This window comes from Falco biarmicus, chromosome 11 (assembly GCF_023638135.1).
Source record: "Falco biarmicus isolate bFalBia1 chromosome 11, bFalBia1.pri, whole genome shotgun sequence".
In the NCBI taxonomy this organism is placed as follows: Eukaryota; Metazoa; Chordata; class Aves; order Falconiformes; family Falconidae; genus Falco; species Falco biarmicus.
This window is the reverse complement of record NC_079298.1, coordinates 30,270,993-30,298,772: the sequence shown is the minus strand read 5'-3', so window position 1 is coordinate 30,298,772 and position 27,780 is coordinate 30,270,993. Positions and strand designations below refer to the sequence as shown.

At 47.6% G+C, this 27,780-nt stretch overlaps 3 protein-coding genes across 4 annotated transcripts; 1 reads left to right on the top strand and 2 right to left on the bottom strand.

Annotated features, from left to right (window-relative positions):
• Positions 1-104: 104 nt before the first annotated feature.
• Positions 105-6,709, bottom strand: MGST3 (microsomal glutathione S-transferase 3). Its single transcript, XM_056356061.1, has 6 exons — positions 6,574-6,709; positions 3,932-4,055; positions 2,675-2,748; positions 1,951-2,008; positions 705-777; positions 105-340 (listed from the first exon to the last, which is right to left on the bottom strand). The coding sequence occupies exons 2-6, from the start codon at positions 4,046-4,048 to the stop codon at positions 231-233; spliced, it is 432 nt and encodes a 143-aa protein (XP_056212036.1). The 5' UTR covers positions 4,049-4,055; positions 6,574-6,709; the 3' UTR covers positions 105-230.
• A 1,047-nt stretch (positions 6,710-7,756) lies between these two features.
• LRRC52 (leucine rich repeat containing 52) lies at positions 7,757-11,332 on the bottom strand. Of its 2 annotated transcripts, none has more exons than XM_056356701.1 (2): positions 9,552-11,159; positions 7,757-8,176 (listed from the first exon to the last, which is right to left on the bottom strand). In XM_056356701.1, exons 1-2 carry the CDS (start codon positions 10,177-10,179, stop codon positions 7,869-7,871), a joined length of 936 nt encoding a protein of 311 aa, XP_056212676.1. In that variant the 5' UTR covers positions 10,180-11,159; the 3' UTR covers positions 7,757-7,868. The 2 variants fall into 2 exon arrangements, 1 of the variants encoding a protein (XP_056212676.1); XR_008824763.1 differs by lacking the exon at positions 9,552-11,159 and adding an exon at positions 11,166-11,332 and having other exon boundaries at positions 8,056-8,176.
• Positions 11,333-11,471: 139 nt separating this feature from the next.
• NUF2 (NUF2 component of NDC80 kinetochore complex) lies at positions 11,472-26,974 on the top strand. Its single transcript, XM_056356126.1, has 13 exons — positions 11,472-11,681; positions 13,246-13,320; positions 14,792-14,868; positions 15,530-15,591; positions 16,493-16,590; positions 17,184-17,257; positions 19,124-19,220; positions 20,137-20,199; positions 20,966-21,103; positions 22,037-22,177; positions 22,983-23,158; positions 24,987-25,122; positions 26,138-26,974. The coding sequence occupies exons 1-13, from the start codon at positions 11,553-11,555 to the stop codon at positions 26,285-26,287; spliced, it is 1,416 nt and encodes a 471-aa protein (XP_056212101.1). The 5' UTR covers positions 11,472-11,552; the 3' UTR covers positions 26,288-26,974.
• The last annotated feature ends 806 nt before the right edge of the window (positions 26,975-27,780 follow it).

Below are 27,780 nucleotides of genomic sequence, written 5' to 3'. Positions count from 1 at the left end.
AGCTAGAACTTCTCTGCCTGATGGGCAGATTTCTCTATTCCTACAAATCAAGAGCATTTTGCATTCTGCAGAACTTCTGAAGAAAACCCTCTAAAACTTCAGGATGAAAATACAGAATTGACAACTTCATTTTATTGAATAAGGAGAAAAGGAAAACAAAAAACAGGAAATGAAATAGAAATCAAAACAAAACTCCCTTTAGTTTCCCAGGCAGCCATCACAATGGTCAGTTAGCCCTGGCAGATCCAGCCGAGGTGCTGGCAAGCTGAGCACACACCTGTGCCCACCAGCCCAATGAGTGCAACTGAACCAATGGCCCCTCTCCTTCGGTTTTTTGGATCTGGTGGGGGAAAAAGGAAAAAAAAAAAAAAAAGTGTGTTTTGTCAGGTCACCAGCCCATGACTGAAAGACTAGCCCATCCTGAAAATAAAAGAGAGCAGGAACTACAGATAAATCTCAAGGCAAAACAGCAGGCACCAGCTCAGGCCATGTACCTACCCTCTGTCCGTGCTGTTATTAGACTAGAGCTCTTCCTATCAGTCAGAAAAGCATACTGCAGAGTTAGCAAACAGCCTGTGGACCTGCACCCTGACTGTGAGCTTTATGCTGCCTCCTTGATGTGAGCTGGATGAAGGAGCCTTGAGGCTGCTGTAAGAGACTTGAGTTGCCAAGTGCCCACTGGGTGCTGCAGGGTAAAGACTCACCTCCTGTGTAGTAGCCATAGGCATAAAGGATTCTCCCAAGAATCCAGGTGATGCCAAGCCCTGTGGCCATTCGCTAGAGAGAAAGGAAAATCATTAAAGGTTTTAGAGACCTGCGTCTTGCACCTGTTTAGCTATTATAGCTGCCCTGTTTCAAAGGAGTGACTACCAACTATGGCATGGGTCCTGACCTTGCTAGGACAACTGGGAGTCAGCACAGTGGAGGCAGGCGACTGATGCAGCATGTTTGCTGGTGACTGATGCAGGTGAGTTGGGTATAGGAGGAGTCACTTCCATGACACCTATGGCGAGGGAGCATGTGATCTGCTGCAGAACCTTGCTCTTTTGTAGCACAGCTCTTCCCAAGCAAGAAATGGTGAAGTACTACAGGCAGCAGGTGCTGAATCTTGTTTCACCACAGTCCAATTAATGAGCTAGACCAAGTGCCAGGATCTTGGAGGCAGCTGTTGCCTCAAGCCCTACTCCACTGCCTCCAGCAGGTGTACAGGTTTTCCTGCTGTGGGCATTAAAAACTTCCACCTTGCTGCTTTATTTAGAGCTTGCTGCAGTGTGGCTCCTGTTTGCCAGATTTGCCTGTGCTGCTTGCTTCCCTCTCCAAATATGAATATTCAGGAAGGACCTGATTTGTCTTTTGGTGGCAAAGAGCCTCTCCCACATGCTTGCCTCCTCGTGAGTTGTCTACCTTGTTCAGCTAAAAATAACCCAGGGTTTTTTGATCCTTTGCACGCCTTCTTTGGTGGTGGGAGTGAGTGGGAAGATCATCATGTTCCACATCTATTCTTGCCAGATAAACTCCTTGTGAAAATGTGTTTAGGTGGGGCTAAAAGCGTTCCTTGTCCTCCATGCAACTAGCTGCTGAGAAGCACTACTGTGAGTCCAGCAGGACCCTGCAGAACTCAGAACCAGGCAGTGTTGGAGGGACCCTTCCCACTCGATGGACTGGAGGCTGTGAATGCTTCCATTTGTCCAACAAGGCACCCTTAGGGGAAGGGAAGGGGTCCGATAGCTGAAGCAGCAGTAATGAGTTTATTAAATACTTGCAATTCCCCTGCACAAGACCTTCTACAACTACATTTTCAGAAAGGGCACAGCTGTGAAGAGTGACACGGCTAGCGGAGCAGCCTGCTGCCTGCAGAGGGGCTAGCTTGGCCTACTGCCCCCCACAGTCCCCCAGGCAGGGAGCAGGAGCAGGGTTAGTCATACAGACCTGCACCGCAGCATCACTTACCGGGTGATAGAGTCCTCCGGTAGCTAGGAAGAACAGGAAGATGGGGTAAACTTCCAATCTGAAAATAAAAACAAGGAGGTTGTGTTTGTGCTGAAGTTGTTTACAAAAAGGAAACTCCAGAAATGCAGAAGCTGTGAGCATCCCCTGCCAAAGTCTCTGTTGGGCCTGACCTGGAAGTCTCTGTGCTCGATGCTGTGGCCACAGATGGAAGGAATCTGAGCATGCACAAACCTTTAGGAACTTCCCCCATCTGTACGTCTCTCCAAGGCCAGCCACCTTCTGTTTTATGTCCAAAGCCACTGCTAAATACTACTTAACACCAGCTGAATCAGTTGTTGTTCCTCCCAACACCCCTCTGTACTGTTGCAGCCTGGTCCGTGGTAGCTGGGTGGACTTAAGCCTGTCCCCAGGGAGACCTGGGCAGCACCACAGATCAGCAGCCCCCAGACAGGCTCTTCTGGAAATGCGATTTCTAGTGTCCCAAGCTACCCATGGAGGCAAAGAGCTGGGTGCTTGGGAAGAGGAGGCTGCTTCACAGCCCTGTCTTGTGGTTTTAAGGCATGGCAAGGAGCCAGCACGGCCTTACTGCTAAGCATTACGTGGCCATGTGTTTTCATCAAGTGTTGAGCCTGAACTTAAGCACTTGGCAGCAGCAAGTCTAGCTGTAGGCCCTGCTTCACAGCCCTGTTTATTTTCAGGGCCTGAGTTCATACATGTTACTCACGTGTTCTGGTGTGCCCGCTGGATGCAGTTGAATATACGTCCGTGTTCAGGGTCTGTGCTGTACATGGTTGGATACTGCCAAAAAAACCCACCAAACCAGCAAAATATGAGCAAGTGCAGTTTGGGCTCAGGAGCCTGTTCTCCAGCAGTGAGGAGTGTGCCCTGCAGCTGCTGCCTGGGTGCTTGCAAGACTGACTTCCATTGGCAAGTTAGAGCCTGGCTCTGGCCCTGTAGCCCACAAATGTTTTGTTGAAATTGCTGCTTGCCCGGGGCCACTTCCCGAACTCCCTGAGCAACCCGACTGTCCCCTGGAGCTGGCCCTGCTTCGAGCAGAAGATAGCCAGGCACTGGGTGACCGACCGCCTTGTTGAAATCCCATCTCTGTGGAGGAGAGAGCAAAGCAGCATTACTGAGGACACCCCCCCCACCTCTCCTGGGGAGCTGGCAGCAGCCCATCACTCAGGAACAGGCTGGGAGGACGCTGCCAGCTGGAGCTGCTTGCTGCTTGGCTGCAGAGGCTTCCCTAAGCCTGACATCCAGTGCTCTGTGCATCATACACACGGGGTACGTTTTCTGTAACCCTGACTTCATGCAGTACGAGCAGGGTCACTCCAACAGGCACGTGGGGCCTGCAGCACACACCCAGGGCTGTCCTTGTGCCTACCGCCTGCTTGTCACTTTGCCAAGTGATGTGGGGGAAAAAGCAAAGAGCATTTGTGCTCGGAGCCAAGTGGCAATGCAGCCTCTGCATGCCATGGCCCTGACTCATCAACAGGACCAGCTGCTCAACCCAGCCCAGAGCCCTGCCCAGCTCAAGGGCTCCTCAATGGATGCTGAGGGAAGGTCACTTTGAAAGACCTCTTGTGGTAGGGCTCACATGCTCCCTCTGAGTTTGGGAAACCCTCCTGTCACTTTTGTTCCACTACGGTCCCTCTGCCCTCCAACACTGCATCAGCCTTCTCTGCAGGGAGAAAGGGCTGCGCAGTTTCTTGCTCATCAGTGTTTCCAAGTGAAAACTTGTGCTTTCAGCTATCGTGCCTTGGAGCCAAGCGCCTGGTGTCCCAAACCCTGAGCTCTGTTGTGCCGTCTGCTCCAGGCTGGAGAGCCAGAATAGCAGCTCCATCCCTTCCACATCTGTGTGGTGGGGCAGGAAATGTCAGCAAGTCACCTCAAAATAAGCAAGGTGTCACCCAGCTTGTTTGCAACATCTCCTTCAGTCTGGCTCCGACCTTCCCATTCCCTCAGCCTTAGCACTAACCTCCACGTTGTACTTCTTGCGGGCCTTGGCCACTTTCACCGCGAGGTGTGTGACCAAGACGAAGCTGGCAGCTCCTGTCAGGATGACGTAGCCATACTCCTTTGAGAGAACAGCCATCTTGGTGCTGTCAGAGAAAGAGAGTCCATTACTATTTCGGGGTATGACTGGAGAAGTACCACATGCAGATATGTGCGTGTAGAAGAGCTGCTGAGCATGGACCCAAGACCTTGCAGCACGAGGACTAGCTGACAGAAGAGTGAAATGGCGAGCTGGGGAATTTTCACTTCTTGGTGCCTGCTGGGAATTCAAGCAGAGCAAACCAAAAGGGCTCTCTGCGCAGTTCCTGTCAAGCAAGCTTTAAAATCACTTTGGTGTTCATGGGAGGTGGTATCTGGAGGAACCTTGTCCAGCCTCTGGTTCAGAGCAGGACTACAGCCAATAGTAGGTCCCATCAACTCACCGCCGCAGTGCGGTGCCTGCAGGGATGCTCTGGAGAGGTGGACAGAAACTGATTGTTCATGGCCACTCCCAACACCAGAGCTAGGGGCCACCAAATGAAGTCAGGAAACAGATTCAAAACAAACCAAAAGAGGTGGGTTTTTTGTGCAGTGGGAAGCAGACCTGTGGAACTCCCGGCAGAGGGTTGTTGCAAATGCAGGCAGTTTTCATAAATTCGAGTGGAAACTGGGCAAGCTCCGGGAATATATTATTCAGAGGTAAATTGGGAATTACAATACAGACAAACACAAGCTGGCTCAGAAATCCCCTGAGCTGAAAGGAGCCGGGCTACATGAATGGGTAGCTTGTACCCCTGAGGTCATCCTTACATAATAATAAACCCTACCACAACAGCAATAATAGCCAAACCTTTTCAGGAAGGAGGCACTGCCCAGATGAGCACTGCTCACCCCCACAGCTTCAAGGAGCCCTCTCCGAGTCACAAGTCAGTGTACAGCCTCAAACAACACCCAGCTGCTGGCATTTGCCAACATCTGCACAAGCAGGACAGCCAGCCAGGAGACACCAGGGCCTGCGTGGTTCTCATTTAGTGGTTCTGCGCTTCCCCACACAGGCCTGAGACAGAAGCACGGAGCAGAAGGCGCATCCAGCAGCCTCCAGCACGCTGCCCCGCAGCAGGGCTGTGTTGCGTGCTTCTCCCTCCTTCCTGCTCCCCATCTGCCGGGCCTGCCGTCAGCTGTCAGCTGCGCTGCTGGGAGCTGCTCCACACCCAGCACTCCAGCACCTTCCCCGGCTGCAAGGGAGCACAGCGCCCTTCCCTGCACCCATCCGACGCTGGTCATCTTGCACAATCCCAAACCTCAGATGTCGTCTGTCTGCGTGACCCAAGATGGTGCCGCATGATGCAGCACATCAGAAAGAGAGCAGACATCTCTCTCCAAAGCAAACCCCAGCTGATTCCTATCTCCATCTGGTGCCTCCACCATGTAGCAAGGTTTTGGTGTCTCCTGCACTGTCCCACCAGCACAACCTGTTGGTCTGGGGGAAAATGGGCCACCGGTGCAAACAGCCTTCCTACTGCAGTAGCACCAGCACCCCTCACGAATGATCTTTAGGGGCTAGAGGATTTTATTTCTCATTTGCAAAGGGGCTGTTATCGATAGAGCAAGGTGAAGACAACGGCTGGCTTCGTCCGCATAAAGCTTGGTAAACAGTGATCAGTAAGAACACTGAAAACCTAAAGTAAGGAAGAAAAGTCAGCTGCACCCATGTGTAATAGAGGTTAGCACCTGACAGATGACACCCCAAAACCAGAACACGTTCCCACCCAGCAGAGAGGTTGATGGTCACATTTCCCCCTTCAAATTACCCGCCTGCCAGCAAGACCCAGACATCTCACCTTCACAGGGCTAAACGATAATCTGGGGTTTTACTTTAGCAGCAAAGAGCACAGCAAAGCATTAAGCCGGGTGTATTATAAAGCTGCTACTCTGACACCACTGGTATAAAACTGTACCTCAGGCCACTGCTCTAGGAATGTGGAGCCATCTGAAAGCACTCCAAAGTCACCAGGACTTTGGGCCTCTCCCATGGCATGCCTTGCGGCTGATTCCGCACTCTGGTGCCCTGAGCGTTGCAGCAACCTTTGTCAGCAGCTGCAAGGACTTTGCTGCGAGGACTTTGCTGCCAAGCACTGACGCGCCGCACGAGCCGAGTTTGTATCTTCCATGCAACAACGTTTCAAGCCAGAGCCCCACGATTCTGGAGCATGACCCGGCACAGACGGGGAGCTGTAGCAAAAGAGCTGCCCGGGGGTGCTTTTGCTCCAGAATAACGGCTTTTACCGAGCGTTTTGAGTCAGCAAAGCTCCTTAAGTCTCCCCGCGCAGCCCCACGCTTGGACCCTGGCTGGCCCACCGCCTCCCAGCCCGGACTTCCTCTCCAGCCAGCAGAGCCCCTGCCCCCCCGCTGCCGGCGGCCGAGCCCCCGCAAGCCCTGCGGGCTCCGGCTGTGCCCCCGCGGGGGTGCGGGCCTGCCCCCCCCGGCACTTCCCGCCGGCGCCCCGGCCCGGGGGGCAGCGGTCGCTCTGTCTGTGGTTCAGTCTCTCCGGCTGACCGGCACAAGCATTCGGATCCGCTCGGAGCCCCCGGAGGGGCGAGCGCAGGGTCCCCGGGCTGCACTCACCCTCCGGCGCGGCGCGGTGCGGTGCGGGTAAGCAGCGAGGAGCGGCGCCGGGGCTGCCCGCGGTACCGCCCGCAGGCGGGGCCCCACCGCGCCGCCCCGCTGCACCGGCGCAGCTGCGAGAGGGGGCGGCCCGGGCGTGCCGGGGGAGGGGGCAGCGGCCCGGTGTCGGGGGGCACTGCAGGGCGTGTTCGTAGCCCAGCGGGCCGCGAGGTGCACCGGGGGCAGCTCCCCTGGCCCCCAGCTCTGCCTGTGTGCCCCCAGCACACAACACCCTCGGCCGGCTGCGCTGCCGCCCCTACTCGTAACCCTTCGTGTCCCACCTAAGAAAGATTGCAGCTTTGGTTCGGAGCCTGCAGTTTAGTGGCCCTCAGAGAGCGTGGGGGTGCTGAAACCTTGTGCTTTCCCCTTTTATTTCACCAGATCCTGCTGGTGTTGGATGAAGAAGCCAGTGTTTCACACATGGAGTTGCTGTACTCGGTCGTGTAAGCAGATACTTCTCCTGGCAGTTACCAGCGTTAGCGATACGAAGGGTCTTTCTTACATCTCCTGTTGTACTGATCTGATGTGCAACCCTGGGGCTTTGGCATCGAAACACAAGCGTTTCCGAGAATACTTGGAGTGTCTGTAACCAGTATTTTTTACGTTTTAAAAAAATACCTAGTTTTAGGGATATGTGATAGACAACTGGAGCTGGAACAATGTTCCTAAACCAGCGGAGGTCCAGGGGATCTGGCCGCAGGGGGCTACAGATGGTGTCTTTTGCTCTCACTGGTGTAATGAGGAGGATGGCAAGACCCAGTGAAATCTCAGGCCCCTGGAAGTCCTGGTTTTAATCTCTTTGCTCACACACCTGCCTTTCCACAGCAGAAATTTCTTGGATTCCCTGGGGCTCCAGTAAGCTGTCTAGGCTGGTCCCAGTAAGCTCTGTAAGGCTTTCCGGCCAGAAGGTGCTTGGTGAAGGCCTTGGCTACAGCACAGTGCTGGGGTCTGGGGTCTTTCCCGTATTTCAGATTGCACCTCTTCAGGCTGGTCCCTGTGACCCTGCGTTTCTGTGGGCTCACAGTAAAGCCGACGCATAAATGCCCAGCACTGTGCACAACTCTCACATGTGTCGTCCACACCCCCCCCCCCCCCCCCCCCCCAATGAATATTTTGCCAGTGTCCTGAGTCCTGGTGGGAAAAGACAAGGGGAAGCAGCACTGTGAGTGAAACTGGAGCGCAGGGAGTTTTTTCTCTTGCAGTTTTATTTCACTTTAAAAAAAAACAGACTCTGGAGTGGGACATCATGTGGGAAATCACCTGCCTTCAGTTCCCATGATGGGAGTTAGAGGGATTTGTAGGGCTGATCCTAAGTGACTGTCTTCCTCCTGCTCCTCCTCCTCCTCTCCTTTTGAAGTGTAGACTTTGTAGATGACAGCACAGATGCCAGCCAGCCAGGCTGCCATGATGCCGGCAAAGAATATGCAGAAGCCAATGAGACACAGAAAGATGTAGTCTTGCTTGTAGAGCTGGGTCAGGCAGTTGGAGTGGAGCTGTGCCTCCACTGCAGGCATTTTCAGGGCACGCAGGCCTTCTGGGGTGTAGCAGGTGATGTTGTCAGCATCTGCAGAGGGAAAAGCAGAAGCAAGAGTCTCTCATCTGTGTCTTAAGCATTAGTGAACCGGACTCTTGCTAGAAGAATGGTGGTGGAGTTTGCTAAACTCCTGAAAAACATCTACAGGTTTTGCACCACTCTGCCTCTGTGGCTTAGGTAAAATCAGGCAGGCAAAGCCCTGCCAATCCGCAATTGCCAGGTTGCCAGAATTATTTCTGTGGTGTTGCCTCCATACGAAAGTATCGCCTGTCGGGTTATGCCACTGTGGTAAGCTGTTGTCCCAGCACTGTTCATCTCTGCTGACTGAGCATTTTAATTTAATATAAGACGGCTTCTGCTTGGTTTTTCTTTTAATCTCAAACACCTTCTGAAGTGATATAGCCTAAATTATGCTGGAATAATGAGGCTTGTGCGCATTTGACGGCTAGGGTGTTTTGCAGTAAGGCATAGCCTTACCTGCTGTGTGAGAGAGGAAGAGGAAACTCATCAATGATTCAGTTCTACTGAAATAACAACTATACCCTGTCGTATTGTAATATATGTGGTGATAAAACAGATGCTGTTTCCTCTGAAGTTAGTGAAGGCTGAGCATGGTAAAAGCACTGTCTCCTTTTGGTGTCTGTAGGAGCACAGTTAGCCCTCTCTTTCCCAGTAGGTTTTGAATGCCGCTGCTTGATGCCCCGGGTGGATGGGCCCGAGGGAAAGGGAGCAGCGGAGAGGAGGAAGCTACAGGGGATTTCTGTTATACTACGTAACATTGTATTATATCACCTTACATTATATGTCATCTATTACTGAGTGACACTGTGAGGGACACTGGCCAAAGAGTGGAGAGCTCAGGGCTGGAGGGGCTGCTCCAAGCAGGTCAGAACAGAGGCAGGAGAGCATTTTTGCAGAGAGCAGGGGGGTTAACTGATAGTTACGAACACACTGGTACTGCAGCAGCACACCAAACGATGGAGCAAGATGGAGACAAGGCAGGAAATTCAGAGCAGCGGCTTTCCCAGCACAGATCTCCCCAGGGCTGTGTTGGGCTCCTCGTTGTTGGCACTGTAGCCACGGGGTGCTGTGACTCGCAGGCACAGGGACACCTCCTGAGGCTGGAGCCAGGTGTTGTAGAGCAGCAGCGATGTCCTAGCTACAGGCTACACCCCCCTGACTGTCCTGAGGATGTAAGTGAGTGTGAGTGTGACTCTGTGTGCGGAGTGCGTGTAACCCAGCTGCTCTGAGCCGTGTTTTGTGCAACACCAGCAAGTGGGCCCCACAGTTGACACGCAGTGGCACAGCCCCATGAGTTGAAATTTTGGGAAGGAGAGGGCCCTCTCCATTCCACACAGATAAGCAGGAGAAGGGAGGAGAGAGGTCCTGCTCATACAGCCCTCACCTGGAAAATGAACGTTGCTCTCTGTCACCCAGGTGATGAAGTCCAAAAAGGAACAGTTGCAGTGCCACCGGTTGTCACTGAATGCCAGAAAGCTCAGGTTGGGCAGGTCCTGGACAGTGCTGGTGTCCAGGAATGTCAAGCCCGTCCGGCTGACATCCAGGTGCCTCAGCCAGGTGTTGTTGGAGAAAGCATCCTTCTTGATGGCCACAAGGTTGGGATTGTCTGAGATCTTCAGCACCACCAGGCTGTGGAGGTGTGAGAAGGTGCTGAAGGTGATCCGTGTGAGGTTGTTGAAGCTCAGGTCCAGATAGACAAGCTTGGCCATACCTAGGAAAGTGAAATCCAGGTCATCCCCCAAGAGGTTCTTCCTGCAGTCCAGGTAGACCAAATCAGCCAGGAAGGTCAGTTCCACTGTCGGCAAGTATGAGATGTTGTTGGCCGCCAGAATCAGCTGCCTGGTGTCCAGTGGGATGGCCACAGGGAGCTCCAGCAACTGCTGCCCTGTGCAGTTCACTGCCAGGTTCTGGCAGCTACACTGGCTCGGGCAGCTGCTCCTCTCCAAAGACATCCCCATCCCCAAAAGAAGAAACATGAGTCTCAGGGCCTGCTGTCTACCTAAAGGAGACATGCTCTAAGACCTTCCAGGCTGCCCAGCCCTTTGGGGACTGCGAGTGGCCCTATGGAAGCTGCATTGTCGTGGCCATGCCAAGCAGGTGTCTGGTGCAAGGCTGTCAGGAAGCACTTTGTGTCTGTGCCTCACCTGACTCCTTGGCAGAGTGCCTGGCTGGAAACAGCCTAGTTTCTACATCACCAAGTGTGAAACAGTGTCTGCAGTGTCTCCGTCTCACACTGGGTTCCAGATGACACCTCTGTGATGTCAGTGCCTTTGGGGACAGTACCATGACCTCTCTGGCTGAGCAGGAGCTGCGGGGAAGAGTGGAGGTGGTACAGTGCTGTAGCTGCTTCATAAATCTTTGTGCCATAGATGCTTCGTAAGCCTTTGCTCCAGTGTGTAAAAACAAACCTATCCGTTGTTCCAGTACATGAAAAATTAACATTTAAGTCAACTACGTCCTTGGGACCAGCTACTGTTTAGGCTCTGTAGTTCTTGTGTGTAGCTACTAACTGTATGTGGAAGTGTTGTTCTGGTTTCAGCTGGGATGGAGTTAACTTTCTTCTTAGTAGCCGGTACAGTGCTGTGGTTTGGCTCTGATGTGAGAACAATGTTGATAACCACAGTGATGTTTCCAGTTATTGCTGCATAATATTTATACTAAGTCAAGGATTTTTTGGTTTCCCGGGCCTTGCCAGCCAGAGGGCTGGAGGGGCACAAGATACTGGGAAGGGACATGGCCAGCGCAGCTGACCTGGAACAGCTGAAGAGGTATTCCATGCATTCCATGCCATGGGAGTCATCCTTGGTATAGAAACTCGGAGGGTTAGCTGGGGGGGGGTCGCTGCTTGGGGACTGGCTCGGCATCGGTCAGCGGGCGCTGAGCAGTTGTACTGTGTACCGCTTGTTTTCCTTTTCCCTTTTCCTTTGTTTTTTACCTTCCCCCCCCACCTTTCCATTATAATTGTTATTATTATTATTACTGTTATTGTTGTTCTTACCTCTTTATTCTGTTTAAATTAGCTTCTTCCCGAGGCAGCCAGCTCCGCTGGCTCACACAGTGTTCCTCCGCCTGCCCCGCCCCCCGGCTCCCCAGAGCGCTGCTGCCAGCCCCCGGGCCCAGCGCGGACCCCAGCTGGCGGCGACACCCGACCCGGCACCGGGAGCGCGGGACCCGCCGCCCCCCTTCCGCTCAGCGCCTCAGGCGGCCCCGCCCCTAACGGCTGGGGCGGGCGGGGCCTCGCCAAGGCCCGCCCCTTCCCGCCGGCGCGGCCGCCGATAGGCTGGCGCGGGGCGGGGGCGGCACCGCCAGATTCAAGCAGCGGCGGTGGCGGCCGCGCTGAGGGCGGTTGGTCGCGGGGCCCGCGGGGTCGTTGCTCGCCGCCGCCATGGAGATGATGACCTTCCCCCGCTACAGCCCCGACGACATCATCAGCTACCTCCGCAGCCACGTCCTGGCGGGGGCCGAGGCTCGCAACTTGGCCAAGGGCGACGTGTTCGGCAGCGGCAGCGCCAAGGTGCGAGCGTGGCGGGGGGAGGCCGCGGCCTGTACCGGCGGGGGAGCGGCGCCGGCAGCTCCGCCGGGCCGGGCAGCCCCTGCCCTGTGTGAGGGGAGGCCGTTGCCTCCCGCCGGTGCCGTGGCCCGCTGGGGGGGCCCTGGAGCGGCCGCTACCCCGCTGGCATGGCCTTTGGCGCCCGGCAGTGCCCACCGGGCGAGACGGTTGGGTTTCCCGCAGGGGCCGATGAGCCCCGTAGGAGTTACCGGGCTGGCCGCGGCGCTGCGCCCCCGAGGCCCGGGAGGAGCGGGCTCGGGCCTGGCCGGGGAGGGGCCGCCTTCGTCAGCGGCCGGGCGTGAACCCGCACAGCCCTTCGCCGTTTCGGGGTGGCTGGGTTACCACAGCCGCTGTGTTTGCTGTAGTGTCGTCCCTTCAACAGCTTAATCGATCGGCTAAACCGAGCCGGTGCAAAAGCAGCCCCTCCCCCCTCCGCCGCCGCCTTCCCCCCTGCCTCGGCCCGAGCGCTGGTGTGGGCGCAGCCCTGCGGTGCCCTTACACGAGAGAAGCGGCTTTGCGATCGCATCGCCGCTTCGGTGCGGTCCTGTGTGCCGCTCTGTGAGCGCCTGTGCCCGCTGGAGGGTGAGCTGAAGAATCAGTCAGCAATATGCAGGCGAGCGGAGGAATCTTTGTTCGGCAGCGCTGGGTGCGTGGGGGATCGCTCCACCAAAGTCATGCACACCGAGGGGACTTTTCAGTCCTCCCTTTGTACAAGCTACTCATGCCTATTCATTAGTTTTCCAAATAATTGTTTACATATTCATTACAATTCGGAGAATTTATTTACATATCTCGTGCCTCCGCAATGTCCTTGAGGAGTTGTCTCTGCACAGACTCTATTCCTCAGCGGCTGTGTTTAGTCTCCATCTTTGCCACGTTGCATGTACAACAGGACTCTAAGACAAAATGTCCCTTCTAAAGATAACCAAGCCAAGGGCTTAGCAGTCTGTGCATCCATCATGTTGCAATAAGGGTCCTTGGACATTTCCCGACTTTACCTAAATATAGGTGCGTCATCCTTTAGATAAGTGGTACAGCATGCGCTATTCAAGGGGCAGGTGGCCCGGCGTGTGCAGGGGGTGGCCGGCTCAGTCAGTCATGCGACTGACTTGAATTGATCCTGCATTAGTGCTTGCCAATGAATAACTGTTCGGCTTGTGGGTATTCTTCACCCCTTCATTTTAATAATGTGATGAAGGGCACGTTTTGCTATGGGATTATAGTTTCTGTGGCCTTTTTTGGTGTCACTTGGTTTCAAAAATGCTCAGTGAGCAGCGATGTAGTGAAAACCGATGTATTGCTGTGGTAGTTCAGACTGTAGCTGTCTGAGCTGATTGCCGTCTCGTAACTGTATTATGAGATAGTCATGCTTGAACTGCAAACTATTGGAAAGTAAAGTTTGTTGGTCTTGGTGGCTCAGTGAAATTGGTCTTCACATGTAACAGGCAGCCCTACTTTTAGGGTCTAGTGCGGGAGCCCCAAATAATCAATCATACGGAATATTAATTTGTGTCCTTTCCTCTTGCAGCCTGAAGTTTTACACATGATTTACATGAGAATCCTGCAGAAAGTCTATGGAATCCGCCTGGAACACTTCTACATGGTATGTCTGTAGTGGCAGGTGTAACAAAATGCAAAATGAAACAAATATTGCCCCTAACTAATGTAGTGTTGGAGCGTCTCCTCCTAGTGGCTTAGGAAATGGCCAGTAGCTTACTGTTTTGTATGTTGTAGTTGCACAAAAAGGTGCTTAGAAATTCCACCTCTCTTGCGGAAAACTTGTGTGTGAGATGCTGTATACCCATGGGCATTTGCGTTTGGGTTCAGGGAGGCAAGGAGCCTGCTCACTTAGGAATGAGAGCACAGTACTGCTGTGCAACCGTCAGTGTGGGTCACTTACCAGAAGTAAATGAACCTGGGAGCATCATCTGTGCGCTGTTGCTGAGGCCTTGCTGATTTTGTCAGAAGTTGGTTTGATCATTGCTTCTGCTCTGGAAGTTGGCTTCAGCTCAAGACACTTGTAGAAATAGTGGTTTTGTGAGTGTGCTGCCTCAGAGCTTCCTTTTCTTCAACCCACCCCATGGAAGGGAGACTCCCTTCAGTACAAGTAGTAGTAAGCACAAAGACTAGCTCATTTACTGCTGTAGGCTGTAAGGACAGGCTCTGTGGAGAGCCCTCTCCTCCTGCGGCTAAGCTGTGAATTCTTTGAGATACTGTGGGTACCAGGAGTGTCTGTAAGGTTCAGGAGGGATTGGACGAGGCTGTGAAGGGACACCATCTCTGCCCTTGAAAATGCGTGCTGTTGTCTTGGGCATCCACCTTTGGCCATGGCTGGAGGAGGGTCTCTGCTTAGATGTTAAACTGGTCTGGAAGGGGGGAAGGAAATGTCGCTATTAGTGTTTGATCATCTCCACTTCTCCTAACTTTCATCTCATGAGGTTAATGGAGAAGTGGAGCTGGAGGTTAACTGATACCTTGTTGATTAACACTTACCTTCTGTCTGTTAGGCAAGACCTGAATCCTGAAAGTGAGAATAAATAGTGTTGTCTCATGCTATTTTTGGATAAACTGAAAGGGAAGATCTTGTGTGCACAAGATAACTCTGTTCTTCGCAGGCAGTGACATTACCTGGGATACTGTATTATGAGGTTTAAAATATCAGTAAAAGGTGACAGTGAACCACTACCTTCTCCTTCTGACTTCTTCATAAACCAGTTGGGCCTGTCGGTTTTGGGGTGTTTAAAGAAAGAGCTTGTTGTGGTTAGGTGTGTAATGCAGAGACTGTTCTTCTGCACCACTTTTGAACATATGAAACCAGGGTTTAGACTGAATTTCAGATTTTGTAATGTTGCTGCCTCAGTTGTTGTTCTTTAGATTTTGACCAGCCAAAATTGACACTTGTAGTCTGCCGATTGACTTGATGGCATTCTTTAGGCTCTAATGTGTTCCCTGGGGATGGGGAGACCATCCTTGGTGTGGTTAACTTACTTGACTTATGTTGTGGAAACAAACGTTTTCATGTATTTTTGTTTTAAGTATTCTTTACTTATGCATTGACTCTCTTTACTTTTTAGATGCCGGTCAACGTTGACATAGTTTATCCACAGATATTTGAAGGCTTTCTACCTGTTTGTAACTTGTATATTCACATGTAAGTAGAAGATGGTGCATCTGTTCAGTTGCTATTCCTTGTAAAAGTCCAATTTGCTGGACCTATGGGGCTTTATGCCTTTTTGCTGATGGTGGTTCCACTGCTTGTTGACTCTGAGCAAAGTGAAATTTGTAGGTGAACAGGGGGCAGCAATAATTAAGAATAAAATTCTAAGCAGGCAGCTGTCTTGTCAAAATTAACGTGTTAACTAATCCAGCCTCGCCAAGATGGAGCGCAGATCTATACTTTGACTGGCTAGAGGGTCATCATTACACAGAGAAGAGGGAATCTTAAGTACCTGTTGTGTAAATTTGCTGTCTGAATTCTGTGTACGTTATCTTTGTTGGAATGAGGCAAGTGCTAGACTTTAAGTGTTATTTCAGTTAAGTGTAGGAGGTACCTAATGAAGGTGAAATCTTGATCTACAGGCAAGTATTTTGCCTCTCTAAGTCTTTGTGAGATACTGTAAGAATACAAATTTTTAATGCTGATCTGTGTGTGGAGTCCTGCTGTGTTATTCTCCTGAGACTTGCTGTTTTGTGCTTGCTGTACGCATGCTCTGGGATGAGAGGACAGGATGTGTTTTTTGTAGTAAATGGATATAGCACAAAATCTGAGCAATGGTCACTGCAGTTAAGATTGTATTTTGTTTTCCTTGCAGGGAGCGCTTACTTCCCGTGTGCCGGATCAATGATTTTCAAATTGCTGATGTGTTAAACCCAAGTAAGCAAGTGTGTCCTAGTCCTTGTATTTCCTGGTGTGGTGGGTGTTGCTTGATATCCAGATACTTTGTCTCATTGAGCATATCCAGGTGGGCAGCTGGCACTGAGAATTGTCCCTGGCTCCTAGCTACTCTTCTGACTCTTGCTGTGGCCCTTAGACAAACTGGTTCTAATGAGCAGTTCTCCTTATTCCTTATGTAGGCTAATCCAGTTAAATAACTGGGGGGACTTTTGTTGCTGGTCTAGAGAGTGGACTGTGACATACTTGAAATGATGTAAGAATACATGGTCATGAAGATGATCCTGGCAACTCTGGAATGCTATGGGATTTCTTGTACTGATGCCTGTGTAGGAAGCAATTGAATTTTTGGTTTCCCCTTTTCAATACCCAGCTGTGGTGATTCTGGAACAACACAGAAACTTGGACAAAGCTGTTCTGAAGAGCTCTTTCACTTCTGACTCTGTCTTGTCTCAGGCATTCCAGGACTTTATAATAATCTTTCACAGAGTTTGCTTGGAATAGAGCCAAAAAGTCCCTACAGTTCAAAGTGATGTCTTCAGTTAGCTTGATAGTTACAGTGAGGTTCTGTCTTCAGAATTGTAGTTGAAGTTTGACACTTTCTCCCTGACTTCTGCTTTAAAGGGAGGCTGTATATTAATACCCTTTCTCCTAGGTGCCATTTTCATTTGTTAAATTGCATAGAATTGCTGACATTGTAAGTTCACACCTTGGTGCTAGTTTTTATGTAGTCTGTGAAATGTTTGCAAGGTGAGCAGAGGAAGAACTGATTTGGATTCTTTTGTTTTGTGATTTCCGTCTCTTCTCTGAATTACATTTTGCTCTAAGCAATTGCAATGCATGCAGAAACCAGAGCAGTGATGGCTTGCAATTCCTGTTTCAGAAACAAAGAGGACAGCTCGCTTCTTGAGTGGCCTTCTCAACTTTGTAAACTTCAGAGAATTCCGACGTGAGGTCTACTTGGACTTACAACTGAACTATGTAAGATTGGGTGCCATATTGCTCCAGATAACTTAGACTTGGATGTAATTAATGTCAGCCTAGAGCTGGGAACATCAAAGTTGTGGGGTTTTAACTGCATGTTTACGTAACACATGGGAATCTTAAATGTGGCCAAATAATACAGGAAGGTATCAGTTTAATAGTATGGAAAACTTGTATAATTGTATTGCATGTTCTAAGCATACACAGCTACTGTAAATGGTTTATGAAAAGGCTTTGCAAAGCCCTTAAGGAAACAGGTTGGCTTGGAAGAGTGGATGAGCTTGTCAGTATTGTAAAGGTTTCTTTTTGACCATGACCCAAGTTGTTACTTGGGCTGTTGTCTGAAGGGTAGTTTAGCCTGATAAGCGAAGGTTTGACACCTCACGTTGTTTTAGGGAAAGACAGAGGCGACAGTTGGTGGGCTGAAGCTAGAACTGCAGGTGGCTTCTCTTCTGAATGTCTCAGTAGTTTGGAGATGGTGCATTGCATTTCACATGCAGTAATGATGAGCAGGGCTCCAACAGAAGCTCAGAGAGAAACCATATTCCTCTAAAATAAAAAAAAAATCCCTTGGAATATTTAATTTACAGAAATCGGCTATGGAGAAACACCAGCAACTGGAGACTGCAAATCGGGAGGCAGTAGTAAAGCTGGAGAAACTGAAGTGAGTATGAGGAGTAAGCACGGTGACATGCATTACTTTGCTGTTCACTGCAAACTATCTGGACAGTCTGGGTTGATGATGGGCCCAGGCCAACTGTAGGAGGTTCAACAAGGCTCAGTGCAGAGTCCTGCACTTGGGTCACAACCACCCCATGCCACCCTGCAGGCTTGGGGAAGAGTGTCTGGAAAGCTGCCTGGCGGAGAAGGGCCTGGGGGTGTTGGTCAGCAGCTGGCTGAACGCTGGTAGTGTGCCCAGGTGGCCAAGAAGGCCAACAGCGTCCTGGCTTGTACCAGAAACAGCGTGGCCAGCAGGAGCGGGGCTGTGACCGGCCCCCCGCACTCGGCACTGGGGAGGCGGCACCTCGAACCCTGGGGTCAGTGTCGGGCCCCTCACGACAAGAGGGACATTGAGGGGCTGGAGCGTGTCCAGAGCCGGGCAGGGGCTGGGGAAGGGGCCGGGGCACCAGGCTGGGGGGGGCGGCTGGGGGGGTTCAGCCTGGAGAGGAGGGGGCTCAGGGGGGACCTTATCACTCCCTACAGCTGCCTGACAGGAGGGTGTAGCCAGGTGGGGGTCGGTCTCTTCTCCCAGGTAACAAGCCATAGGGTAAGAGGAAATGGCCTTGAGTTGCACGAAGGGAAGTTTAGTTTGGAAAATTCCTTCGCTGACAAGGGTGGTCAAGCACTGGAACGGGCTGCCAGGGACGTGGCTGAGTCGCCATCCCTGGAAGTCTTTGAATGATGTGTGGATGTGGCACTTAGGGACACAGTTTAGTGGTGGGCTTGGCAGTGCTGGTTTGACTGTTGGATGCCTCTTTTATAGTCTTTTCCAGCCTAAATGATTCTGTGATTCTATATGGGATGCTTAAACAGGAACTGAGTAGTTCAGCTGTGTGATTTGATAGAAGTGTTGGATAACTACTGTAGGAACTTTTGAGCAGACTTGACTTCTCCTTTGACCCTTGTCTGTGTTTGTTGATGGTTAGCCTCCCTGGGAAATAAGTCAGAAAACGGAGATGTTGCTGTTGTGTTGTGCTCAGAGTTGCACAAGTAGCTGTGCTGGCATTGGGCTAGAAGAGTTGCTGGCAGAAAATAGAAATGTGATTTCAGGAGTATGTGGTTGCTTTGAGAAGATACTGTATTTTGTATGTTGGGGGCTATGGTGAAACTTTTTGCGGTTATAGTCATTTTCTGGTGGTAGGTCTTTCTCTCTTTGATAGCCATAAGAAGCCCATCTTTAACTTAATAAATGCGTAAAGTTGTCTTCTGTAGTTATTTGTCATGTTTGCCCTGTTCTGTCTTTCAGGCCATGTAGTTCTACTGCCTGCATCTGCACCTTTAAGTTTTGGTTTTGCTTGTGGATAGTAGGGTGAAGAGATAGCTGGTTTCCAAGATAGCTTTCAAAACAGAGTAGTTTGTTTTTGTTTTTTTTTTTTTCTTTTTCCCTGATAGCTGCTCTGGGTAAGTGCTAGACAGGTGGTTCTCTAGCTATCTATAGCTCTACCCTAATACAAGCTGTTTCTATGGTAGGTAGTATTATGCAAATTTCATACATTAAAATAGCCCAAAAAATTGGTAGAAGTGTTGTTCTTCGTGCTTTGCTTAACATTATCTTTAAACTTAGTCCTCTGTCATGCTTGTGCCACTTATTGCCAAAATAGCTCTTTAGATTATGCTTCAGCTCCAAAATCTTACAAGCAAAGGAAACCAAGATGTATTAATTTGAGACTGTCTAATACTAAATAATACTAAATTTATTGTTTATGTAAAATGTCTAAAGTTATTGTTTGTAAATTCTTTGGAGGGAGAGTTTTATTTACCTGTCTATAATGATGCTGAAACTGTCCAATATATTTTATTTTTCACTTAGCACTGTTCCAGTTGAACATCAAGCTGAGGTCCAGCAACTGACAGATAACATTCGAGAACTGGAGCAACTACTGAGGCAAGAATATCGTCGGAAACAAGTATGATCTTGTTATAAATTTCCCTGAAATGCTGCTATAACTTCTGATCATGGGTGTTCCTTACTGCCGTTGATTTAGCTCCCCTTCCCCTCCTTCTACAAAGGATAAAGGGAACTTCCTTGTTTAAAACAAAGGTCACTGCAACACAGTGTCTTATGTAATTCCTATACCACCTCGTCATTTCACTGTAAAGAATGTTGAAACATACTTGAAATCAGACTTGGGGAATACAAAAGTGTATTTGGCTCTTTGTGAAATGCCTTACTGCATAATTGGGAGATAAACATCATACTTGTGTACAGTAACACAGGTGTATTTCGCTTTTGTTTTCCATCTGAATTGGAACTGGAGGTGCGCCGTGGCAGGAAATAAGGCCTGAGAAGGGTCATCCAAGGGAATGCCTGGTAAAAAGAGTAGGGCTGATGGCAGGGGTAACTTCCCAGCAATGGCAGCTTATCCCTAAGGTCTCACAGGTAACCTTTTCAGCTGCTTCAGTAAAAAAAAAAACAACCCCAACCACAGTATTTTTTATGTTGTCAAGTCTCAATATTATTAATCATGTGTTTGACTTCTATATTGCTGGGAAACTTGTATTAACTTACTTTTTTTTTCTTAAGAACAGTACCTCTGGTGAAGAAGGTTGTGTGTATAATGCTGCCAGGGTCAGTAAGAATAGAGGTAGTCTCTTATCCCTGTTCCTAGCTAGCTGCTGGTTGCATCCCTAGTGCTCCCAGTGGCTTTTGCAACAGTGGTGTTCTTCCCTGCCTTTTACGTCTTAGACTGCAATTTTGTCTGCTAGTTATGGCACTCCAAAGAAACCGTAAATGGGATTTCTCTTGTAGACAGATCTATGATAGAAAGGTAGAGGAGGCAGCAGTTGTAGAGATGCTTATTTAAAGCTTGTTGCTTTGTTTAGGCAGCTTTGCAAGAAACTATTTCGCAAAAGAAGTTGGATGCTGCAGAGGGCACCCGAAAACTGGTAAGTACACCTCTATCTAGGCCATAGCTTGCATCTTGGATTAACTAATAGATCATCTCTCTTTCTAGAATCAAATTATTCTTGGAGCTAGGTAACATCGAGGTGGTGATTGTTAGTTTGTGTTGGTTTTTTTTTAAACTGATTTAAGTTTTTTCCCTCCATGGGAAAAGCTACTGAAGTAGCTTGTTTTATTGTTAACTTTAAATACACATCTCTATAATGTAAAGCTCTGTCTGTGTTTGGGAAACTGATCTGTTAAAGGGCAAGGAATGGGGATTTCTGAGATGCTATGGGCTTACCTTAAGTGCATAGAACGGCAAATGAGGCAGCCACTGATGTGGTGGGGACAAAACGGGAGGCTTTTGAGAGGTTGCACAGGAAACTTGTTGCTCTTCTCTCAGGCTGATACAGCTGGCTCTGAAACCCTGCAGTGACTTCCTCGGTTGCCCTAGGTGAGGGATTCTGAAGGAGAGGCGCTAGTAATATGTGTTAGCTGGCAAGCTTTTTGTGGAATGCTGGTTAAATGCTGTTCTTGTGACTAAGTGTTGCACATCTGTCAGCATGTTCAAGGAGCAAAATGGATTGTTAACTGCTTTGGGAATGTTAACACTGTTTGGAGGAATTTCTTCTTAAAACAAACTTCCTAATGAGGAAACACTTAAGATGGAGATAAGACCCTGTCTAGCTGTGAGATCCTGGCAAACCATGCTTCACAGCTCTTTGTTCACCTAATTGCTAATATTGAAAGTGTGTTTGTCTTAACTAGAATGAGCTTAAAGTGACAATGGCTTCTTTGAAAGAAGAACAAGAGCAGCTGAAATCAAAAATTGTGGAGAGTCCAGAAGAACTGAAAAATTACAAAGAACAGATGAAAGAGACTGTTAAGAAACTCAAGAAGTCCAAGGTGAGGTTTTCCTCTGTCCACACAAGGAGGTATTCTATTAGAAAAAGCACATGCTTTACTGGACTGTTGTCATCTAGAACTGTTTCTTGAATGACTTATGCTTCTAGTCAAAACCCAACAGAACAGTGGTCAGACTGAAATGAAATCACAAGTTCAGAGAAACCTGAAAGTTGGCTGTGGGAATGTTTATTTTTGCTTTTGTGTTGGCGGATTTTTTTTTTTGAAAAGCAGGGTTGCAGTCACTGCTGCTCTGTCCTCAATGAGTGACTGTTTACTTGTGAAGCTAGGTGTAGAACTCTTGGATCTATACTATACCTTTCTGGCTGTTTGGTGTCAGGAGTTTACAGTATTTTTGGCAGCTCACAAATGTCTTTGGATTTAGAATACATGCTGCTTGGTGTCTTTGCTGCCATTCACTGTTTCTGGAATTGATGGCTGTCGCCACTAGTATGCTGAACACTGAGATCCCTTCCTAGTTTTTTTTAATAGTGATGTCCAGTCTTTAAATGTCTGTAGTTCATGATTGCTTGTACGTCACTGAAGCTTGCATAATTTTGTCTCCTTAGGTATTTTTGTTCCAAAGGTGTAAACTTTAGTGCTGTAATTCCAGACATCTGTTTTTATGATGCTTTATGTAACTCCTATTTTACCAGCATAGAATTTCTTCACTGTACTACTTTTCTGTCCTGAAAGCTCTTGTAACAAGCCGGTTAGTTCAGTGTAAGACACTTGCATGTCGCTTTTCCTGTGCTTTCCAAGCAAACACATTATTTTTACAAACTTAAGATCTCATTTCAGTAACTTATAAATATTCAGTCTAGTGTACGTTAAGCAATGAGGGAATGGGTACAAAAGTCGATATGCAGTAATACTTACACAAAACAACTGCTGAACTTCTAGTCTGTTTTATTAACAAGGCTTTTTTCTTTAAAGCAAGAAGTTACTGAGAAATACGAAGCTTATAGAGACCTAGTTGAGATTCTGCCATCATGTCAAATGGAGGTGCAGTTGTATCAAAAGAAGATAGAAAGACAAGGAGCAAATGTGGAGAGACTGGCCAGTGTATTATCAGAGGTTTGTATTATCCTAATTTTATCTGGTTAGGGAGAATTTAATGTCTAAGCAAGATAGGTGATCATCAGTAAATGTCTGTGTTTTGAAAGTTCCCATCTCTTCTCTTCCCCAAAAAGAAAGAATTTAGATAACTTCTAAATCTCCTTTGTAAAAACATAAGTAAAACATAGCTGCTGCTTTGTTGTCTGCCACTAGATTATGTACTATTGACCACTTTTAATAGTCAAAGCCTTTGTTGCCATAGAAACCTGACCTAAAATAATTTGAACTGTCTTGGGGTTGTTGGTAGGAAACGACGGAAGAAGAAAAGTGAGATCCAGTTTCTTCTGCCTAGAGAGCAGAAACTAAGAGTAAAAAAAATCACTACTTCAAGAAGAGTCATGCCTTAAATGCCTTTAACTTTATTAATACTACGAAAGCAAGCCTTTCCCTGATGAAATGTCTGTCACAATACAGTACTTTGCTCTTTGCTACCCAGTTCCGGGAGAAAGCAATTGTTAGGAACACTTGAAAAATGGTATGCAGTCTTTTTGGGTATTTGTATAGCATATGTTCAAATTGCTCTTGGTTAAGATCTATAGCAGAATTCATAGTAACTTCTGCAGATCTTTCTAAGTGATGTGATCTTGTCTGTTTGGATATATTAAAATTGGATAAAGACCAGGAAACTGGGATTTAACCAGAAGACTTATTTAGCAATTTGATCTTCAAAAAGCAGGAAGCTAGTTCTAGTCTTAGTAAACTAACAGGGTGTGCTGTTTTGATTATTCTTCCCCCATTTAATTTCAATACTTGTGTACTCTAGGTCAGAAATCTGGAAGACCAGATTGAGAGTGCTCAGATAGAGCTGAAAAAGTGGAAGACAGAAGAAATATCCTTAAAGAGACTGGTCACTGCAAAACGTGAGAAGCTATCTACAGCTGAAATGAAGATAACAAAGAAGCGTGAAGATGCTGAGCAACATAAGCACTCTGTGTTTGAGTATGGATGCATCGACACTTCTGCCTGATGCTACTTTATGTTTTTGTTATGTGCTACCAAAGTTCGTGTCTGGTACAAACATGTAGCTTAGCAGTAAGAAGAAAATGAGCGATGTGGGATAGCTTTGTACGGAGACCAGTAATGCTGCAGGCAGGGACTTGGGGTCTCAAATCAATAATTGCAATGTGACTTGACAGCAGTTCTTTTATTGGAGCACTAATTTAATTTATAATGCTTATTCTTGATTCTTTTATCTTCTTAAAGAGAATGTCACATTGGGATAATTTTCCAAGTTATCAGACTTCAACAAAGCCCCATTTGCCTTTCATGAATTTTTCATAATTTCCCTTGCCACTTTTGCTCATTATCAAAGATGTTCAAGACCCATGGGGAAATGGGGCTCGTATCTCAGAGGAGTATTATCCTGACATGATGCTTCTAAAACAAAAGGAAAAGTGTCATTTGATCAAAGCCTCTTAGCCCATCTTCCTTCCTACCATATGCTAAAGGCAAACTCCAGGGCAGTGTTTACAGCCCAGCAGTCGCTTCTGCAGCAGCAAACGGCAGTGTTGTATGGTCGTGGCTTCACTGTGAGATTAGAAACGCTGAACAGTTATAGAGAATGCTTATTATATAACTTCTTTTGTACATGGATAGGAAAGGGAATATGGAAAACTATTGGTGGGTTAACTGTGATGAAAGAGAGCTTTTTTACTTAGCTGAGAGAGCAACGAAGATCTAGTCGTGCTGATAAGGCTTGTGTGGTGCCTGGAATGGCAGCAAGATTCCCAGGCTTCCTTTGCTCCTCATGCAGGGTATTGTACCAGCTAAAGGATATTAATTAAAAGCTACTTTTCCTTCCAAATAGTACAATCTAATGCTCCTTTATGTTAAGAGTTGCTGCCGATTTATCTGTTTTTAATGGTGTAGCTATTTCCTTTGAGTGATAAAATTAGATGCTTTGATAGGCAAGGGGGAAGAGGAGGCAACCTTTGTTTGAAAACAAGCATTTTTGCTGGTGAATAAGAGAATGTGTCCTGACTGTTCTCTTGAGGAAGGAAGATGTAAGTAGGCTTTTGCTACGTATGAGTCATTTCAGCCATTTAGAGAAAGCAGCTGCTACAGTTCCAACTGTAATTATCGTACAAATGCTTATTATAAACTGGTAGGTGTGGTTTTGCCCTTGAAGTCAGGAGTAGATCTGTTCCCACACTAACCCTTTGCTGATTACATGGCAGCTCACAGCTGGGGATATCTGAATTTACCTGCAAGCTGGGGAAATGTTATTTGGTCTTTGTTTGGGATGAAGTGAAATGATCGACTAGAAGCTGCAGATAACATACATAGATGTATGGGATTAGAGCTTTAACTTGGTGGGTGGGGATCTGGGGCTAAGGATAACATGTGACTTTCAATTATGCTGAAACATCAAGTGCAGCTATGTTGCTTTTAACCTGGTCCGGAGGCTGGTCTTCAGGCAGGGCTCTCCGCTGACACCTGTAGCGTGTTACTCAAAGGCAGGAAGATGCAGTGTCTAGCTGTCTGTTGGGCTGGTTCCACTGGAGCCACTTCAGTTGCCTTGATTAGCAGCAACTGAGGATCTTCAACATGCTCCTCCTAACTCCACTTCAAATTTAATTTCTTGTACCCAAGTTGTTCTAGGTTAAGAACTGGACAAACTTCCAAGCAAGTGAATTCTATACAGTATCGCTTCTAGAAGCTGCTAGTTTCATGCTTGTAAAAGGCAAGCTTTGCTTGTGGTGGAGTTAAATTTAATCTGGGATTAGTCAAATGGCTCAGTACTAACTTGTTTTTCTCCCACCTTTAGATATTGTAACAGAGTTCAGGAGAAGAGGGGTGTTGTATATGATAAAGTGATGGCCATTCACAAGGAAATCCAACAGACAAGGTTCAAAATTCAGCAGCTGAATGAGAATGCTGAAAAAGAAGAAATGAAAGCCAAGGTGACGTGTTTTTCCTAAAGGAATCCCATTTTAAGAATACTCAAAGCAAACCTGTTTGTTAACTTGGGCTGTGTAGATAAAAGAACACGTATTGGCCCTAAAACCAAGTAGGCTGGGTAGGTGGTGGTTCGGCTGGATAGTTGCTGGGGTGAGTGCTTCCTTCTTGTGGTTCCACTGGGTTGCTAGATCTTGTTTTCATCTCTGCAGTCTGTATAGATGGCCTACAGGAGAAGTGGGCTTTGCAGTCCTGAGAGAAAAGGCTCTGGAACGGTGTGATTGCCCAGTATTTTGGGATGTGAAATTAAACTTTTCTTCCCACCTGTGCCTGTAGCAGATACTATGTTAGTTCCATGCTATCTGGTTTTGTATTGTGGTAGTTCCAGGTCGAAGTAGTGGGGTTTTCTTGTTTTGTTTGGCCCCTGGGACCTGACCTGTGAGGCTTTACATTCACGTTTTAGTGGTGGGCAGTACGGTGGTGATCTCAACAGTTTCCCTCGGATACAGGGCCACTTGCCATGTCACAAACACTTTCTTCCTAGGATTTCAGGAAGATGACTGTCCAGCTTAGCTTTGGAAAGAGGCAGAAATCCTGATGGGTTGGGAGTAGGGAATAACGCTCTGCCTGTACCATCTCATCCTGTCTATTCATTACTGAAGTACTGTCTATACTGGGCAGTCAGTGGCAGAAACCTGGGTGGCGCAGGCTAACACAGAAATGAGGCAGCAGTAGTGTGAATACAGGGCTAGTGCTGGTCGTTTGACCATCTTAGTATTGGAACCACCAGCATTGCAACAGAACCATAATGTTGGTGTTTTCTTGTGGCTGCTCTTAATCTTCTGGTGCTTTGTAACTTCCCTGTGTTCTGTGAATGCTGCTTCTGAAGCCAGGAATGAGGTACCTTTGAAATATCTTGAGACCACCAGATCACTATTAGTTAAATCCTTCTAAAGCATAAACGTTAACTTTGCTGATGGATTTTTAGTTTGTTTTTTTTCCTCCTTTATCTCTTTCTAGGAAATATACCTAAACCTGAAGGCTGCGTTGGAAAAGCATCATGACTCTCTCATTAAGACAGCAAAGAGTTATGCAGCCTCAAGAGAAGATAAAATTGCTGAACTGAAGAAGTGGCTGCTTAGAGTCCAGTCTCCTGGAAGTAGTTCTTAGACCTGTCTTTACTTTCATTATGTTTATCCTCCTATCTGATCTTGTGCTTTGGATAATTATTCCAGGCAAAAGCCAGCTTTCTCAAAAACCATGTCGGATCACATTTAGACAGATCCTGATGTCATGAGCTTTCTAATGTGGATAAGAAAACACTTGATTTAGCCTGTTTGTATTCTTTCAGTCGGTATCTCATTTATTGGTAATAATGCAAGTCTTGCTAACACGAAATTGCTTGACACTTAGAATCCTGTTTTTTGTAGAACCAGTTCTGCAAACTTTGATCTGGGAAGACCTGGTGCTTTGGTCTGGCCTAGATGGATACACTGTTCAGAATTAGTCAGTAATAGGTGATGTTCCACTACCGTTACTCAATTAAGGTTAAATCCTGATGGAGCAGTAGCATTCATGTGAATGCCTCCACTCATCATGAATATTGGTGACCCTAAATGCTGAGGACTCTCACTTCAGTTAAAACAGTACAGTAGCTCTAGATGCTTGAACTTTGTTATTTTTGCTCTGTGGGGTATTGAATCCTCATCTGTGTGTGTTAGTCTGTGTTTGGGTGCTTAATCCTATAAAAAATTAACGTAGATGATTATTTTTGTATCTTACTTGTGATGACACTTGGTTTGCCACAGTGCTTTTAATTATTTCAAAAAATAAAATAAGAATTTTTAAAATAGTTGATTTAAGCATGTTTAACCCTACTCCTCTTCTGTGTTTTCCCTCCCCACTTGCAGCTGATTTGGCATGACATTCCAATTTAAAAATTTTGCTTTGTACTTTTGGGGGAATGTGTACTGCTGGAAGGTTTTTATAACAAGGGGAGGAGGATTCAAGTCTGTATAGATAATATCTTTCTGGCTTTGCTTAATTCTTCAACTTCTCTTCTTAGCTAGGGGTGCTAGCAAGTCAGTCAGGAACAGCAGATGATCAGTGCTTCTAAAGCTCTTAATGAGGCATCAGACTCTTCTAATGTTTTGCTTTGATTTTTTTTTTCTTATCATTGTAGAATGTGAGATAATCTGCAGATCTTAACCTAGCACTAAGTTTCTCATACAGTTTTTCCATTTCCACCAAATATAATCTGTGTGATAGGTATGTGTATGTAGCACAACTTTGTGTTTTTAGGCGAGTATACTCTTCATCCCCACGCTCCTGCAGTGCTGTGCAGCAGCATCTGGTGTAGAGACCAGCAAAAGTTTAACTGTTAAGGTAAATGATTTTTGCAACAGCTGAAGATGTTGAGTACATGCAAGGCACAGAAAAATTCTTTATGGATTTCATGCACTAGGCCACATATGGAATAGCTAGTGATGTCTTGGGCATTGTGCTTTGAAAGTGAGTTTTTTAATGAGTCTCTCATTCTGTGCTGTGTGTTAAAGCATTATGTTCTTCATGTGCAGGTGTGCTCCACTCTCTTTGCCTTAGTGTGGATTTTAGTGTGACACAGATGCTATCTGCCAGAAGATGTTGCTTCTCATTGGCAGTAC

Excerpts from the sequence above, each read along its gene's own strand:
- MGST3 (XM_056356061.1), bottom strand. The coding sequence starts at position 4,048 with ATGGCTGTTCTCTCAAAGGAGTATGGCTACGTCATCCTGACAGGAGCT. Across the intron at positions 2,009-2,674 it reads CAGCGGGCACACCAGAACAC|ATTGGAAGTTTACCCCATCT; the intron begins GTGAGTAACATG and ends TTTTATTTTCAG. Across the intron at positions 778-1,950 it reads CCGGAGGACTCTATCACCCG|CGAATGGCCACAGGGCTTGG; the intron begins GTAAGTGATGCT and ends CTTTCTCTCTAG.
- LRRC52 (XM_056356701.1), bottom strand. The coding sequence starts at position 10,179 with ATGTCTCCTTTAGGTAGACAGCAGGCCCTGAGACTCATGTTTCTTCTT. Across the intron at positions 8,177-9,551 it reads GAGCAACGTTCATTTTCCAG|ATGCTGACAACATCACCTGC; the intron begins GTGAGGGCTGTA and ends TTCCCTCTGCAG.
- NUF2 (XM_056356126.1), top strand. The coding sequence starts at position 11,553 with ATGGAGATGATGACCTTCCCCCGCTACAGCCCCGACGACATCATCAGC. Across the intron at positions 15,592-16,492 it reads TGCTGATGTGTTAAACCCAA|AAACAAAGAGGACAGCTCGC; the intron begins GTAAGCAAGTGT and ends TTCCTGTTTCAG. Across the intron at positions 25,123-26,137 it reads AAGAAGAAATGAAAGCCAAG|GAAATATACCTAAACCTGAA; the intron begins GTGACGTGTTTT and ends ATCTCTTTCTAG.